The 17,240-nt window shown below is 39.9% G+C and overlaps 1 protein-coding gene across 2 annotated transcripts in view; it reads right to left on the bottom strand.

Annotated features, from left to right (window-relative positions):
* The window catches only part of LOC110506592 (RNA-binding Raly-like protein), a 75,650-nt gene extending 60,761 nt beyond the window's left edge, over positions 1 to 14,889 (bottom strand). Inside the window, exon 1 of one of the 2 annotated variants that reach the window (XM_036963611.2) lies at positions 14,493 to 14,889. In XM_036963611.2, coding sequence (XP_036819506.1) covers positions 14,493 to 14,532 — 40 coding nt within the window. In that variant the 5' untranslated portion in view covers positions 14,533 to 14,889. The remainder of the gene's footprint in view (positions 1 to 14,492) is intronic. The other variant, XM_036963610.2, reaches the window with a different exon arrangement.
* Positions 14,890 to 17,240: the final 2,351 nt, after the last annotated feature.

Raw genomic sequence — 17,240 nt, 5'->3', positions numbered from 1 at the left:
TTTGATCTCAGATCAGAGTCTGCTGACAGGGTTCTTACTGACGATATCACAAGCTGAGCAACCACCAACATCACTGTCATAAAAATAGGCCTAACAAAGCAGCATGACGGGGAGTGGGCGTGAGAGGGAGAGAGAGGACGGAGAAAAAGACGGGGGAGAGACAGTTGAAAGAGAGAGAAAGGGGAGTAAAGGGAGAGAGAGAGTATAGGTTAGAAAGACAGTAGAGAAGGTACATCACAGCAATCCTGACAGTTAAAAGAGAGAGAAAGGGGGAGAGAGAGAGAGAGAGAGAGAGAGAGAGAGAGAGAGAGAGAGAGAGAGAGAGAGAGAGAGAGATAGTATAGGTTAGAAAGGTATATCACAGCGATCTTGACAGTTGCATTATTGCCCTTACAAAACATCACATTAAAAAATCACATTAAAAAAACTTTTCAGACACGTGTGAACAAATCACATGAATTGTTTATTATTTTGACATTTTCATGGTTTTCGGACATGAGTAACACATTGACGGCCACATTTTCAGGTTAGCCTACTGTAACTATAAATGTCTTCTTATGTCATCAAAGAAAGTGTGCATGTTCAAGATAGCACGCAAAGTTCGCAGGTCTGTTGAGATCTTCACAATTTCTATAATAATCTGTGCAGAATCTTGAACAGCATTGATCACTTGTGCTAAGCCTATGTACTTTTAATGTAATCTCAACTACAATCCAGGTCATTTGGTTGTGCTGTTAGTTGAAGTACAGTGATGACACATTAAGTTGTTGTATAAATACAAAACACCTGACATTATATTCCCATTTGAACTGTGTTGTGCTTTTAAATGGTTGAAAGCGCAGTGATAACACATTTAGATGATAACTAAACCAGGAATATGACATTCTTTTTACATTGGAATTTGGTTGAGCCTTTAGATGGTTGAAAGCATAGTAATTACACAAGTAATTCAACAAACGTCAGCCTGTCTTTTTTAGTGGGTAAATAAAGGTTGAAATTTCTCAACCAAATGTGACATGGTGTGCCCAGTGGGGACGTACCACAGCCTCTATTCTATTGTCTCCTCTTTTATCATTTATGTTAATTGAGATTCAATAAATAACACTTCCATTTTTCCATAGAATAGCCCCAGCTATTTCCCTAGTGTTGAACGTAGTCAATCAGTCAGTCAATCAGTCAATCAATCAGTCAGTCAGTCAGTCAGTCAACCAGTCAGTCAATTAGTCAGTCAGTCAATCAGTCAGTTAGTCTGTCAGTCAGCTCACAAAGAGACAGGGAGCCATGGGCACACACACACACACACACATTGGCTCAGGGGCATGGCAGCGCAGCATACACAAAGAGCAGAACCACTGAAGTGGCTGAGTTTCTGATACAAGCTGCCTGGCCGTACCTCTCTCACCGCATTCTTAGACATACTTCATTCAACGTTCCATATTACTTTTTCTAGTAATATACATGTATACTGTATGCTGTAAGGACACCGCACACTCTGCCCTCTGAGAGCTTCAGAGAGATATTAGCCGTGTAGGTCTCTCCCTGGTGTGAAGGGTGGACCAATCTCAGGGGTCTGTCTGGTGAGCCTGCTGGTGCTGCTGTGTTTATTTATTCATACCACCTCTTCTCTAATGGATCTACTCTAACAGCTCTCACTACATACACCCTTACAAAAAAGCGTCGTACGGGTTAGGGGAGGGTTTAGCCGGGGTAGGCCGTCATTGTAAAATAAGAATTTGTTCTGTTTGCAATGTTTCTACCGGTTGGAATTAGGGTGACCAAATCTTAAAAACCCAAATGCAGGACATTGGGGGGGGGGGGGGGGGGGGGGCAGGTTAATGGATCACATTGAAATGGCGACATGGTTCTGTTGTATGAAGGTCACTTCCTATTAAAGGGGCAATCCACAGTTGCTACATAAATTTTTGGACTTATAAATGAATGATATGTACCCATTGATTCTTGAAGAATATAGGAGTATACAGAGGCTTCAGAAAGTATTCACATTACTTGACTTTTTTCCACATCTTGTTGTGTTGCAGCCTGCATTTAAAATGGATTCCATTGAGATTCTTTTTGTCACTGGCCTTCACACAATACCCCATAATGTCAGTGGAATTATGTTTAAAAATGTGCTTTAATTTAAAGCTGAAATGTCTTTAGTCAATAAGTTTTCAACCCCGTTGTTAAAGCCAGTTGTGGAAAAATACTTAAGTAAAGGTAAAGATACCTTAATCGAAAGCGAAAGTTATCTAGTAAAATACTACTTGAGTAAAAGTCTAAAAGTATTTGGTTTTAAATATACCTAAGTATCAAAAGTAAATGTAATTGCTCAAATTTAATTAAGTATCAAATTTCAAATTCCTTATATTAAGCAAAACAGATGGCATGATTTTGAAAATTCATTTGTATTTACGGATAGCCAGGGGCACACTCTAACACTCAGACATCATTTACAAACATAGTACTTTTTTATTTAGTGAGTCTGTCAGATCAGAGGCAGTAGAGATGGCCAAGGATATTCTCTTGATAAGTGTGTGAATTGGACCATCCTGTCCTGCTAAGCATTCAAATATTAACTAGTACTTTTGGGTGTCAGGGAAAATGTATGGAGTAAAAGTACATTATTTTCTTTAGGAATGTAGTAAAATAAAAGTTGTAAAAAATATTAATAGTAATGAAAAGTACAGACAGATACCACCCAACAACTGCTTAATTAGTACTTTAAAGTATTTTTACTTAAGTACTTTACACCACTGGTTATGGCAAGCCTAAATAAAGTTCAGGAGTAAAAATGTGCACATAATAAGTTGCATGGACTCCATAAGTTGCATGGACTCCCGCTTTGTGCAATAATAGTGTTTAACATGACCTTTGAATGACTACCGCATCTCTGTACCGCACACATACAATTATCTATAAGGTCCCTCAGTCGATTAGTGCTTTTCAAACACAGAATCACCAACAAAGACCAGGGAGGTTGTCCAATGCCTCATAAAGAAGGGCACCTATTGGTAAATGGGTAAAACATTTTAAAGCAGACATTGAACATCCCTTTGAGCATGGTGAAGTTATAAATTACACTTTTTATGGTGTGTCAATACACCCAGTCACTACAGAGATACATGCGTCCTTCCTAACTCAGTTGCCGGAGAGGAAGGAAACTGCTCAGGGACTTCACCATTAGGTCAATGGTGACTTTAAAACAGGTACAGAGTTGAATGGCCGTGATAGTAGAAAACTGAGGATGGATCAACAACATTGTAGTAACTCCACAATACTAACCTAAATGACAGAGTGAAAAGAATGAAGCCTGTACAGAATGAAAATATTCCAAAACATACATTCTATTAGCAATAAGGCACTAATGTAAAACTTAAAAAACTGTGGCAAAGAAATTAACTTCATGTCCTGAATACAAAGTGTTATGTTTTGGGCAAATGCAACACGACACATGACTGAGTACAACTCTTCATATTTTCAAGCATGGTGGTGGTTGCATCCTGTTATGGGTATGCTTGTCATCAGCAATGATTAGGGAGTTTTGTGGGGGAATGAAAAGAAATGGAATAGAGTTAAGCACAAGCAGAATCGTAGATTAAAAACTGTCTCAGTCTGCTTTCCAACAGACACTGAGAGACAAATTCACCTTTCAGCAGGAAAATAACCTTAAACACAAGGTCAAATATATGCAGGAGTTGCTTACCAAGATGGCATTGAATGTTCCTGAGTGGCGTAGTTACAGTCTTGACTTAAATCGGTTTGAAAATATCTGACAAGACTTGGCTGTCTAGCAAAGATCAACACCCAACTTGACAGATCTTGAAGAACTTAAAAAAGAAGAATGTGCAAAAATGGTACAATCCAGGTGTGCAAAGCTCTTAGAGACTTACCCAGAAGAATTCACAGCTGTAATCACTACCGAATTTGATTTTGACATGGATCGGCTCAGTGTGAATAATTATGGGGTGTGAATACTTATGTAAGTTAGATATTTGTATATTTCATTTTCAATACATTTGCAAATATTTCTAAAAACATGTTTTCACTTTGTCATTATGGGCATAGGTTATTATATGACAGACCTTTTTTTAAATATTGAATCAATTTTGAATTCAGGCTGTTACACAACAAAATGTGGAATAAGTCAAGGGGTTTGAATACTTTTTGAAGGCACTGTAAATTCATTCTTAGTTCAGCTATCGTACCCCATTTGAACCCAAAATATAAGCTTGATATACTCCAATGTTTGTAAACAAAGTAAATGTAAACAACCACTGTATAGCCTAAAAATGATATATGTTGATATCATGGATGGTCAGTCCTTGCGCCCAACAGTGTATTCTATGGATTTGAGAGTGGTTGCATTTCTCCAGCCCCATCCCTCATCTTTCACTGTAATTGTGCGGGGGAGAACACTTTGTTAAGGTTTCAATTAAGGACTGCCACTTTAAACACCTTTAATAGACTAATGGTGTTATTATATGCTATAATACTATAGTGAGTGAGTTACGCTTGTGCCATTAATATCAAGCAAAACTTCTGAAGTCGACAACAACATTCTTAGTAATGCAGACACAAACAATGATATTGAGAGCAAAATAAAAAATGAATTGTAAATGGATACAAAAAAAAACATTTGCAGTGAAACATTTGTTATGACAACGCAATTCAATAAAACGGCTCCCTTTTTCCTGACAATTTTCCCTACGTTTGGTCATGTTGCCCTGTCCTTCGCTTTTGCTGCCTTTTTTCAGTTGCTGCCTTTTTTCCATTTGTAAGTTTTGGCACATTCATTCCAGCAACATAGCACCCTGCATCCCACTGCTGGTTTGCTTCTGAAGCTATGCAGTTGGTCCTGGTTGGTCCCTGGATGGGAGACTGGAAGTGGTGTAAAAATGAACATGGCACACAATTGATGTTAATGTTAATGTTCATTTTCATGTATTTTTTCCCACAAACGTGACTTATTTTCCCACGTTTATTTTCAGCTTCATCTGGACTGACCCTGCTTACCTTCAGAAGCAAACCAGCAGTGAGATGTATGGTGCTGGAATGAATATGCCAAAACTTAAAAAGAAAACCTCATTGAACATAAATTATTAGAAGAGGAGAGAATATAATATGTGGTATCCCCACTGGGCACACCACGTCATTTCAACGTCAACATTTGGCTAATATTTGGTTGAGACGTTGATCAATGAGATTTCAACCTTTATTCACCCACTCAAAAAGACAGTTTGTTGAATTCCCCATGTGTTATCACTATGCTTTCAACCACTTCATGTTTTTGATTTAACCGACCTGGACGACAAGGTGTGTTGAATTAAGGCAATCACTGAACTGATCAATTAGCTCAGTTGGTCTGGTGTGGTGACTAGTTGGAACAGAATCCTGCAGTACCTGCGGCAATCAAGGAACAGGGTTGCCTACCCCTGATCTAAAAGCACAACCAAATTCCAAAGAAAAAACTGTTTTTTTGTTTACTTGTTATCAAAATGTGTTATCACTGCGCTTTCAACCATTTCAAAGGACTACGAAGTTCAAATGGGAATACAATGTCAGATGTTTTGTATTTATACAACAACTTAATGTGTCATCACTGTGCTTCATCTAACAGCACAACCAAATGACCTGGATTGTAGTTGAGATTACATTAAAGTACATAGGCCTAGCGCCAGTGATCAATGCTGTTCAAGACTCTGCACAGATTATTATAGAAATTGTGAAGATCTCAACAGACCTGCGAACTTTGCATGCTATCTTGAACACGCACACTTTTTATGATGACATAAGAAGACATTTATAGTTACAGTAACTTTAAAATTAGACCATGGATGTGTTACTCATTTTAAGGTTGAATAAATACTGTTACATTAGTTTGTAAAATGTCTTAACTTTAGACTATTTACTGTATTACAAAAGTCATAGTGAATTGTGTTTGGATGACAAAGCAACCAAACATCAACATTTTAATTATATCTAATGCTTGGATAGTTTATTCTGAGCCACTGGCTTAATCCTATTCCTTAACTTTTATTTTTGGTTTAGTTGGAGATGTGAATCCAACATAGGCCTATTTGTTAACTTGTTGATATGTTAATAGGCTACTTACAGTATTTCAAAGTGTAATTGAATTGCTTTTGGTTATAAATAAACATTTGAAGGAGATTTGTATTTTGTACCACTGACTTATTCTGGCTTTAATTCCAGTTTGTCTACTAATTAATAATTGTATGTTGGATTCATGTTTCCATCTCAACCAATAATCAAAGTTAAAGAATATGACTAAATTAATTTCAATTGCATTTAAAGTTTGATTGGATTTAATTTAGTCCCTTTCTTTAACTTTGGGGATTTTGGGTTGAGATGGGGATGTGAATCAAACATGTCAATGAATACATTATTAGACAAACTGGAATTAAAGCTACGTCAGTGGCACAGATGGAACTATCCAAGCAGAAGATCTCCTTGAAATGTTGATATTTGGTTGCACTGACAACCAAACACAATTCAATATCCAGTTTGTCTACAGATGAATAATGTATATGTTGGATTCATGTCTCCATCTCAACCAAAAAGTTAAAGAATAGGACTAAATCTAATCAAACTTTAAATGCACTTTAAATAAAGCTTGATTTTATTTAGTCCTATTCTTTGTCTTAGATTTTTGGTTCTGATGGAGACATGAATCTAACATATCAATTATTAATTTATAGACAAACAGTGAATGTATTTAGCTATTAAGAGATCTCTCCATAATCATTTTCCCGATAGCACATTGGTAGTAGTCAGTGATAAATAGAATGGGAGAACAAATGAATAGGTGTAGATCAACTCTCCAGTAGGAGATGCTGCCCAGCCTACAGTTTTTTTCTGATAGTGGATATAACATTGAAGATCTAATGTTGTTTCAAAGGTTCAACATATTTTGCACAAGGCTGGTCTATGTTGAAAATTGGTTACAATGATGGTATAATGGTGTGGTTGAAATATCACCCTCAAAACAAGTTTAACTTGATGTTTTAAAAAAAAATTCAATGCATTATCCAAGTAGATCCCACGTCAAAATATGTTGACAAATTACATTGCTGATTCAACCAGTTTGTGACCAGTGGGTCCTAAATTCATGTGCTTAGTATACTAAGATATTCCGGATCTCTCTCTATCTTTCTCGCTCTCCGAGGACTCTTCCTCCCTCCCTCATCCTCTCACTCTGTCTCTCTATCTTTCTCGCTCTCCGAGGACTCTTCCTCCCTCCCTCCCTCATCCTCTCACTCTGTCTCTCTATCTTTCTCGCTCTCCGAGGACTCTTCCTCCCTCCCTCATCCTCTCACTCTGTCTCTCTATCTTTCTCGCTCTCCGAGGACTCTTCCTCCCTCCCTCATCCTCTCACTCTGTCTCTCTATCTTTCTCGCTCTCCGAGTACTCTTCCTCCCTCCCTCATCCTCTCACTCTGTCTCTCTCTAGCTTTCTGGTTATTTTACTAAACAATTGTATTTCTCTATTCCAAGCTCTACAACCCTTAAAGGTCCAATGCATCTGTTTTTTTTGTCTCAATATTGAATCATTTCTAGGTAACAATGAAGTACCTTACTGGCTAGACTTCCAATTGGCGACAGATTTGAATGCGGATATAAAAAAGTACATGTGCATTTTCCCACCAGAGGTTACAATCAAACTGACTTTTTAGGCAATAAAATGCTGATTGTGATGACAGTCCAAATAAAGGCACTTCTGCACTTAAGGCCTAGATTCAATCAGATCAGGTGTTAACCCGCGGTAGCAGACGACCGTATAGCTATGTTTTGGCGGTGTCGGCTGTCAAATCACTCGAATAAGAAGTTCAGAACGAGAAAGCATATGATATATAGAAATAATTACTCTTAAATTGAAAAAAAAAAATGCAACTAAATAATGAGGATTTCTATCATCCTAATCAAGGTGTAGATTATATCTTAAATTCCTGTGTTCCAACTTGTTGTTCCAAACAAGGCTGTTAATTCGACACTGTGCCGCCAATGGTAATGTCTGCTTTAGGTATAATGCCGAGAGCCACTTGTGGATTTGACAGCTGTAATGCAGTTCCACCTAAGACATTGTCAAAACAACTGCCATGTGGATGTTGGCTAAAGCTCCAGAGTGGCGCGGCGGTTTGAGGCACTGCATCCCACTGATTGAGACATCACTACAGACACCCTGGCTTGAATCCTGGCTGTGATTGTGAGTCTGATAGTGAGTCCGACTGCCCGTATGGGAGTTGTAGCAATGAGACAAGACAGTAACTACTAACAATTGGATACCACGAAATTGGGGAGAAAAATGGGGTAAAGAAAAAAAAAACTGTAACTTTTGTAATTAAGGTAACACAGTTTTAAACTGTTGTCCTGATTAAAGAAGCAATACAACTAGGTAGGGATATCCTTGTCTCATCGCACACTAAAGAATCAAAGAAGCAATAGACTAGAGGAGTATCTGGAGCATCAGCATTTGTGGGTTCGATTACAGGCTTAAAATGGCCAGAAACAAATAACTTTCTTCTGAAACTCATCAGTCTATTCTAGTTCTGAGAAATGAAGGCTATTCCATGGGAGAAATTGGCAAGAAACTGAAGATCTCGTACAATGCTGTGTACAATTCCCTTCACAGAACAGCGGAAAATAGCTCTAACCAGAATAGAAAGAGGAGTGGGAGGCCCCGGTGCACAACTGAGCAAGAGGACAAGTACATTAGAGTGTCTAGTTTGAGAAAGCGACGCCTCACAAGTCCTGAACTGGCAGCTTCATTAAATAGTACGCGCAAAACACCAGTCTCAACGTCAACAGTGAAGAGGCAACTAAGGGGTGCTGTTCCTCTGTCCAGTGTCTGTGTTATTTCGCCCATCTTAATCTTTTATTTTTATTGGCAAGTCTGAGATATGTATTCTTCTTTGCAAATCTGCCTAGAAGGCCAGCATCCCGGAGTTGCCTCTTCACTGTTGACTTTGAGACTGGTGTTTTGCGGGTACAATTTAATGAAGATGCCAGTTCAGGACTAGTGAGGCGTCTTTAATTTTAATGAACAAAAAATATGCGTCTCTTTCAAAAACAAGGACATTTCAAAGTGACCCCAAACTTTTGAATGGTAGTGTATATACAGTTGAATTCGGAAGTTAACATACACTTAGGTTGGAGTCATTAAAACTCGTATTTCAACCACTCCACAAATTTCTTGGAACAAACTATAGTTTTGGCAAGTCGGTTAGGACATAGACTTTGTGCATGACACAAGTAATTTTTCCAACCATTTTTTACAGACAGATTATTTCACTTATAATTCACTGAATCACAATTCCAGTGGATCAGAAGTTCACATACACTAAGTTGACTGTGCCTTTAAACAGCTTGGAATATTCCAGAAAATGATGTCATAGTTTTAGAAGCTTCACAGTTGACATCATTTGAGTCCATTTTAGGTGTACCTGTGGATGTATATCAAGGCCTACCTTCAAACTCAGTGCCTCTTTGCTTGACATCATGGGAAAATCAAAAGCAATCAGCCAAGACACATTTGTAGACCTCTACAAGTCTGGGTCATTCTTGGGAGCAATTTCCAAATGCCTGAAGGTACCATGTTCATCTGTACAAACAGTACGCAAGTATAAACACCATTGGGCCACGCAGCCATCATACCGCTCAGGAAGGAGACGCGTTCTGTGTCCTAGAGAGGAACATACTTTGGTGTGAAAAGTGCAAATCAATCCCATAACAACAGCAAAGGACGTTGTGAAGATGCTGGAGGAAACAAGTACAAAAGTATCTATATCCACAGTAAAACGAGTCCTATATCGACATAACCTGAAAGGCCGCACAGCAAAGAAGAAGTCACTGCTCCAAAACCGCCATAATAAAGGCAGACTATGGTTTTCAACTGCACATGCAGAAATGTCCTCTGGTCTGATGAAACAAAAATAGATGGCATCATAAGGGATGGAAAATTATGTGGATATATTGAAGCAACATCTCAAGACATCAGTCAGGAAGTTAAAGATTGGTCGCAAATGGGTCTTCCAAATGGACAATGACCCCAAGCATACTTCCAAAGTTGTGGCAAAATGGCTTAAGGACAACAAAGTCAAGGTATTGGAGTGGCCATCACAAAGCCCTGACCTCAATCCTATAGAAATTTGTTGGCAGAACTGAAAAAGTGTGTGCGAGCAAGGAGGCCTACAAACCTGACTCAGTTACACCAGCTCTGTCAAGAGGAATGGGCAAAAATCCACCCAACATAATTTGGGAAGCTTGTGGAAGGCTTCCCAAAATGTTTGACCCAAGTTAAACAATTTAAAGGTAATGCTACCAAATACTAATTGAGTGTATATAAACTTCTGACCTACTGGGAATGTAATGAAAGACATTTTGATACAGTGAATTATAAGTGAAATAATCTGTCTGTAAACAATTGTTGGAAATATTACTTGTTTCATGCATACTAACCAAATTGCCAAAAATATAGTTTGTTGACCAAAATTTTGTGGAGTGATTGAAACACGAGTTTTAATGACTCCAACCTAAGTGTATGTTAGCTTCCGACTTCAACTGTATTTTTTTAAAGCAGATCTGATTGAATCTAGCCCTACGTTTTCATGTCCTGAATAAAAAACTAGTTCATTTTTAACACTACATATGGTTTTGTCACAAAAACTGTTGCGATAAATAGCATACTTGCTCAATCTGGTTTTGGTGCAGGCTCTATGGACAAAAGTAGGTAATATGCAAGATCCTTATTTATTTTTAGAATTGTCAGCCAAGCACCGATCATCATGACATCACCATCATTTAAATGATAGCCTATCCTCAATATCTCTTGGAAATTTGCACGAAGCTCATCAGGGCACTTAACCACCATAAGTTACGAAGTTCTGAAAGAAGTTCTGATGTTCATTATTTCATCTGCCTATAAACTGCATTGTTTTCCAACATCATCACGTGACTGCACGTTTACTGAGACATTATGGCTTTTCTGTCAATATTTGCGCATAAAAGCTTTTCCACTGCAACTGTCCATAATCTATATCACAGACCAAAAAAATATCTCACGTTGTCTAGCGTATTTTGTTTTGTTGACATTGGAAGTTTTACACAGAAATGAGCTGTTTCCATAATCCCTGTCGTGAATTTATGCATCAGGTCATTCATCTGCATGAAATGGTTAGATGGAAACCTGGTTACTGTGATGGTTTTCAATTAAAATGGTGAAAAAGAAAGATAGCTTCTTAGCAAAGGGCAATTTCTCAAGCAAGAATCTTTCTTGGACTGTCTGGGAATGGTCTGAGTGGGGAAGGGAAAACTGACAATTAGCTGTTATTGGCAGAGAGGTTTGGAATTCTCTTTTTTATTGGTCTATTAACTAATTTACCACATCGTGATGTCACCATGGAAGGCCAAAACTCCATCCCACATAAACAGGCTGAAATTGCAGGCTGTCTTTTCAAACAGCTCTTACACTAAAATGGCATTATCATCATTTTTAACAATTTCACAGTATCATTCCAACATCATAGTTGTCACGGTTTTCTAGGTGTGAAGGAGAGTCGGACCAAAATGCGGCGTGTAGATTGAGATCCATGTTTATTTAAACTGAAGCAACACGAATCTAAATACAAACACTACAAAACAATAAACATAACGAAAACCAAAACAGCCTAATACTGGCGCACATACACACAGAACAAGGACATCAAGACACTAAGGACAATCACCCACAAAACCCAACACCAAACAGGCTACCTAAATATGGTTCCCAATCAGAGACAATGACGAACACCTGCCTCTGATTGAGAACCATATCAGGCCAAACATAGAACTAGACAAACTAGACATGTAACATAGAATGCCCACCCAGCTCACACCCTGACCAACCAAAACATAGAAACATACAAAGCAAACTATGGTCAGGGTGTGACAATAGTGTGGAAATATATACAGTTGAAGTTGGAAGTTTACATACACCTTAGCCAAATACATTTAAACTCAGTTTGTCACAATTCCTGACATTTAATCCTAGTTAAAAGTCCATGTTTTATGACAGTTAGGATCACCACTTTATTTTAAGAATGTGAAATGTCAGAATAATAGTAGAGAAATTGATTTATTTCAGCTTTTATTTCTTTCATCACATTCCCAGTGGGTCAGAAGTTTACAATTAGTATTTGGTAGCATTGCATTTAAATTGTTTAACTTGGGTCAAACGTTTCGGGTAGCCTTCCACAAGCTTCCCACAATATGTTGGGTGAATTTTGGTCCATTCTTCCTGACAGAGCTGGTGTAACTGAGTCAGGTTTGTAGGCCTCCTTGCTCGCACATGCTTTTTCAGTTCTGCCCACAAATTTTCTATAGGATTGAGGTCAGGGCTTTGTGATGGCCACTCCAATACCTTGACTTTATTGTCCTTGAGCCATTTTGCCACAACTTTGGAAGTATGCTTGGAGTCATTGTCCATTTGAAAGACCCGTTTGCGACCAAGCTTTAACTTCTGATGTCTTGAAATGTTGCTTCAATATATCCACATAATTTTCCATCCCTCATGATGCCATCTGTTTTGTGAAGTGCACCAGTTCCTCCTGCAGCAAAGCACCCTCACAACATGATGCTGCCACCCCCGTGCTTCACGGTTGGGATGGTGTTCTTAAGCTTGCAAGCCTCCCAGTTTTTCCTCCAAACATAATGATGGTCATTATGGCCAAACAGTTATATTTTTGTTTCATCAGAACAGAGGACATTTCTCCAAAAAGTATGATCTTCGTCCCCATGTGCAGTTGCAATCCGTAGTCTGGCTTTTTCCTTGCTGAGCAGCCTTTCAGGTTATGTCGATATAGGACTCGATTTACTGTGGATATAGAGACTTTTGTACTTGTTTCCTCCAGCAACTTCACAAGGTCAGCAGGGTAGCCTAGTGGGGTTAGAGCGTTGGACTAGTAACTGGATGGTTGCTAGATTGAATCCCCAAGCTGACAAGGTAAAAATCTGTCACTCTGCCCCTGAACAAGGCAGTTAACCCACTGTTCCTAGGCTGTCATTGAAAATAAGAATTTGTTCTTCATTGATTTGCCTAGTTAAATCAAAAATGGTCCTTTGCTGTTGTTATGGGATTGATTTGCAATTTTCACACCAAAGTACGTTCATCTATAGGAGACAGAACGCTTCTCTTTCCTGAGCGGTATGATGGCTGTGTGGTCCCATGGTGTTTGTACCTGTGTACTATTGTTTGTACAGATGAATGTGGTACTATCAGGCGTTTGGAAATTGCTCCCAATGATGAACTAGACTTGTGGAGGTTTACAATTTTTTTTCTGAGGTCTTGGCTGATTTCTTTTGATTTTCCCATGATGTCAAGTAAAGAGGCACAGAGTTTGAAAGTAGGCCTTGAAATACATCCACAGACGCTTCTAAAGCCATGACATAATTTTCTGGATAAAACACAGGTAAATCATGTTTTTGACTGCAGGGGGCTTTTGATAATGGTCTTCTCCCCCTCGCCCTTTCTCTCTTTTTACATACATACATACATGCACCGATGTAATCCCACTCTCCACAGTTATTGACAACCCTAGTGAAGGCTCAGCTGGGTAGAAGGTTCAGCTCTAGCCCTCGCGTCCTGAAGACTCTCTCGCTCTGTCCTCTCTGCTCCAGTGAGAGAGAGCTGACCCTGTGCCCTTATTCTTCCTACTGGGCTGCTCTAGTCTTGGCTGAACCACAGGATCGATTCACACAGTCTAGCACTGCAGGAGAGCCTGTCAAGCACACAGCCGGATGCCTCAGAGAGTCTAAATCCAACACCACTCTGCTGGCCAACACACTATCACAGTTGCGGACATCTGTCATAATGCAATTTCATGTACCCATGCTCATATTATTATAACATGTATGTGGACACACATAAGTGATCTCTTTCTACCTCTCTGTCTATCTCTCTCTCTCTCGCAAGCACCCACACCCAGATAAATGACAGACCCATAACACGCTCTCATCACGCCCACGTCCTCTCAAACACACCTCTCCAGTCCTTGGCTAAGCTCAGCTGTGTTTGGAGAGTAAACAGCCGAGTTCCTGTCACCTCAACTCGGGATCCTTTCACTACCTCACTCACTCCGTCTCTCTCTCTTTTTCTGTCTCTCGTTCCATTAGACAGGGTTATCCCTGGCCAGGCGTATGGGTTGGCATGAGGAAATACCAGAGGGAGAGAGAAAGGGGGGATAGAGTAAGGAGAGGGGAAATAAGGACGGAGGGATTTAGGGAATAGAGAGGCAGTGGGAGAGAAACCAAGAGAAAAGAGATGTGAAAGAAAGGGGAGTGAAAAGTAGAAAAAGGGGGGTGAAAAAAGGGATAGACAGGGAGAGACGAAAACAGGGAGGGAGGTAGAAGCAGAAAGAGATTGAGTAGGAGATGCATACATACACACTGAAACATACAGACACAGACACACATAGAGTGGTATCTATAGCCTGGCATACTCACATCGTGGGCTGCGGTGGTGCTCACTTTTGAACAGGGTCATATCAGGGACGCCAAACAAAGAGGGCGTCTGTGGCTTTCAGACTGGAGACAGAAAGATGGCTGGACGCTTTCCCTGCTTCTCTCTCTCACAATCACTCTCTTTTCTTCTCTCCTTGTGTCCTCTCTTTCTCTCTTCCTGTTTTGGCTCTCTCTCTGCAGGCAGGCAGGCTGTGGACTGACGACTGTGTTACTACTGAATCAATGACAGAGCAGTTAGAGCAGCACCAACAGTATGTACCATCTGTCCCTCTGCAGCGGGGGTGGAGAGAGGAAGCACTGGGTTAGCCCATTAGCTCCAGCAGGCAGGGGGGGGGGGGGGGGGGTAGTGTGAGTGTGTCAATTTATTTTTCACAGCAACAAGAGCCTGGCTGGGGATCAGGGCTTATAGAGTCTGCCCAGGCAAAGAGAGAGCTGCCAAGAAGTGTGTGTGTGTGTGTGTGTGTGTGTGTGTGTGTGTGTGTGTGTGTGTGTGTGTGTGTGTGTGTGTGTGTGTGTGTGTGTGTGTGTGTGTGTAGGCTGTGGTGAAGAGAGGGTAACTCTATCCACAGCCGGGGGCTAAGGGAGTGAAGGGGGGACAGTGGAGGGCAGGGGTCTAAGAGAGGAGCATGAATCTGAGGACACAGCAGAGCCAAATACAGAGATGACGAGAGGAGCTCACCACTGACCTCATATCACACAGGGATGGCATTATACACAGGCACGCACATGCACCAAACACACACACATTATTCAGAGAATGTGGGTGTTGTGGGTGACAACTGGATGAGTTAACAGTGGAGATCCTTGAGTACGAGGGGAAAGAGGGAGGGAGAGAGGGCGGGGAGAGAGAGTGATAGAGAGAGAGGGGGGGGGGGGGGACTCACCTCCCTGTTATGGAGAAAGCAACATTAATTAAGCCTTATCTAAGACAGAGTCATTCTACTGAGGCTAAGACACACACACACACATGCACACAATCAAATGCTGAACACAGACTCACACACACACACAGTATAAACACAGGCAGTGTCCCTTGAGTGCAATGTGATTAGAGTGAGGAGATAGAGATTACAGACAGGTATAGCAGACCTCTGGTGTTTGTTTCCCTCCACTTGATTAACCAGTCATTTACTCAACAACAGAAACACGTCAATTTAATAAAATAAAACAAATATTTCACATTTATTTAACCAGATAGGCCAGTTGTGAACAAGTTCTCATTTACAACTGCGACCTGGCCAAGTTAAAGAAAAGCATTGTGACAAAAAACAACAACACAGAGTTACATATGGAATCAACAAAAGTACAGTCAATAACACAATCTATATATAAATCTATATACAGTGTCTGCAAATGGAGTAAGGAGGTAAGGCAATAAATAAATAGGCCAACAGTAGTGAAGTAATTACAATTTAGCAAATTAACACTGGAGTGATTGTCACGACTTCCGCCGAAGTCGGCTCCTCTCCTTGTTCAGGAGGGCGTTCAGCAATGGACATCACCGGCTTTCTAGCCATCACCGCTCCATTTTTCATATATCCATTTGTTTTGTCTTGTTCCATACACACCTGGTTTTCATTTCCCCAATCAATCTACTTGTATTTAACCCTCTGTTTCCCATCATGTTGTGTGTGTAATTGTTTCATGTTATTGTGGTGTTTTATTACGCGCTTTACTTTTGTTATGTTCCGTGTTTTGAGCGCGTGTTATGGGATTTTTTTATGAATAATGACTAAATGATGTATACATTTAACGTAGAATTATAACTAACATAATTCCAACCTGTCTTTCTAGTATTATTAAATAATGTTTGTTCATTAGGAAGGGGTTATATAGCATAGATCTAGGAAGAAAGGAATGTTTGTGGGTGTAGAAAGAGAAGGAAGGGTAGCATTAACCTACGTTTGAACCGACCTGGCTGTAACTCTGGAGAGATAAGATAGGACAGGGAGAGCCCCTCCAGAGCTCTAGTATCTGGGAGAGACTGGAACTGTTAGCTGAGTGGTTATAAACTGTGGTGAGACTCATGAGAAAATCCCTATGTTGGTGTGTATGTATGTGCATAGGTTAGAATGTTAATAAAAGGAACGTATTTGTGTATGTACGGCAGAGCTCTCGCAAATAAACCTGGATCTGATCAATTGTGATCTGGGAATTCTGTCTGTTTTATTTAAGACCAGAAATGTACAACCTCTGGGTATCAGACAGATAAAGATAATTGGAATTTATGAACATTGATTGCAAAATTACTGAACAATTTGGTCCTTTGAGCGGTTTTCTTAAATCTGTCCCTGTCTTCCGAAAGATAGCACGCCGAAAACCGTGCACGGGCGGGTCCTTGACCCGTAAATTAATGACCTGGCCCCTGAAATTGGGGTTCAAAGAACAGGCCGGTATATATCTAAGGCCGACAGAGACGGTGACGGAATCTCACGAACATTGCTTTTCCCAGCCTACAAACAAGGTCAGTAAAACTTTATTTGCGTATTTGGGGAATTGACATTCGGGCTTCATTTGGAGAAATATGTTTAATGACTCTTGTGTGGTTTAGACGTTAATTTTTAAAACCCATGGGGCATTCTGATCTGGTGACCTGTCTTTAGAATTGTGTGTAGAGAACCCTGATATAGGTAGTATTCTATGCAATTGGAAGACAGGAATTGGATTTAGAAGCCACCTAGGAATGGAGAAGTCCTCAGCGACTTAGGTCCGAAACGACTTAAGGTATTT

This window comes from Oncorhynchus mykiss, chromosome 26 (assembly GCF_057628025.1).
Source record: "Oncorhynchus mykiss isolate SJ-2025 chromosome 26, ASM5762802v1, whole genome shotgun sequence".
In the NCBI taxonomy this organism is placed as follows: domain Eukaryota; kingdom Metazoa; phylum Chordata; class Actinopteri; order Salmoniformes; family Salmonidae; genus Oncorhynchus; species Oncorhynchus mykiss.
The sequence above is the reverse complement of the archived record's forward strand: the minus strand, read 5'-3'. Positions and strand labels throughout refer to the sequence as shown.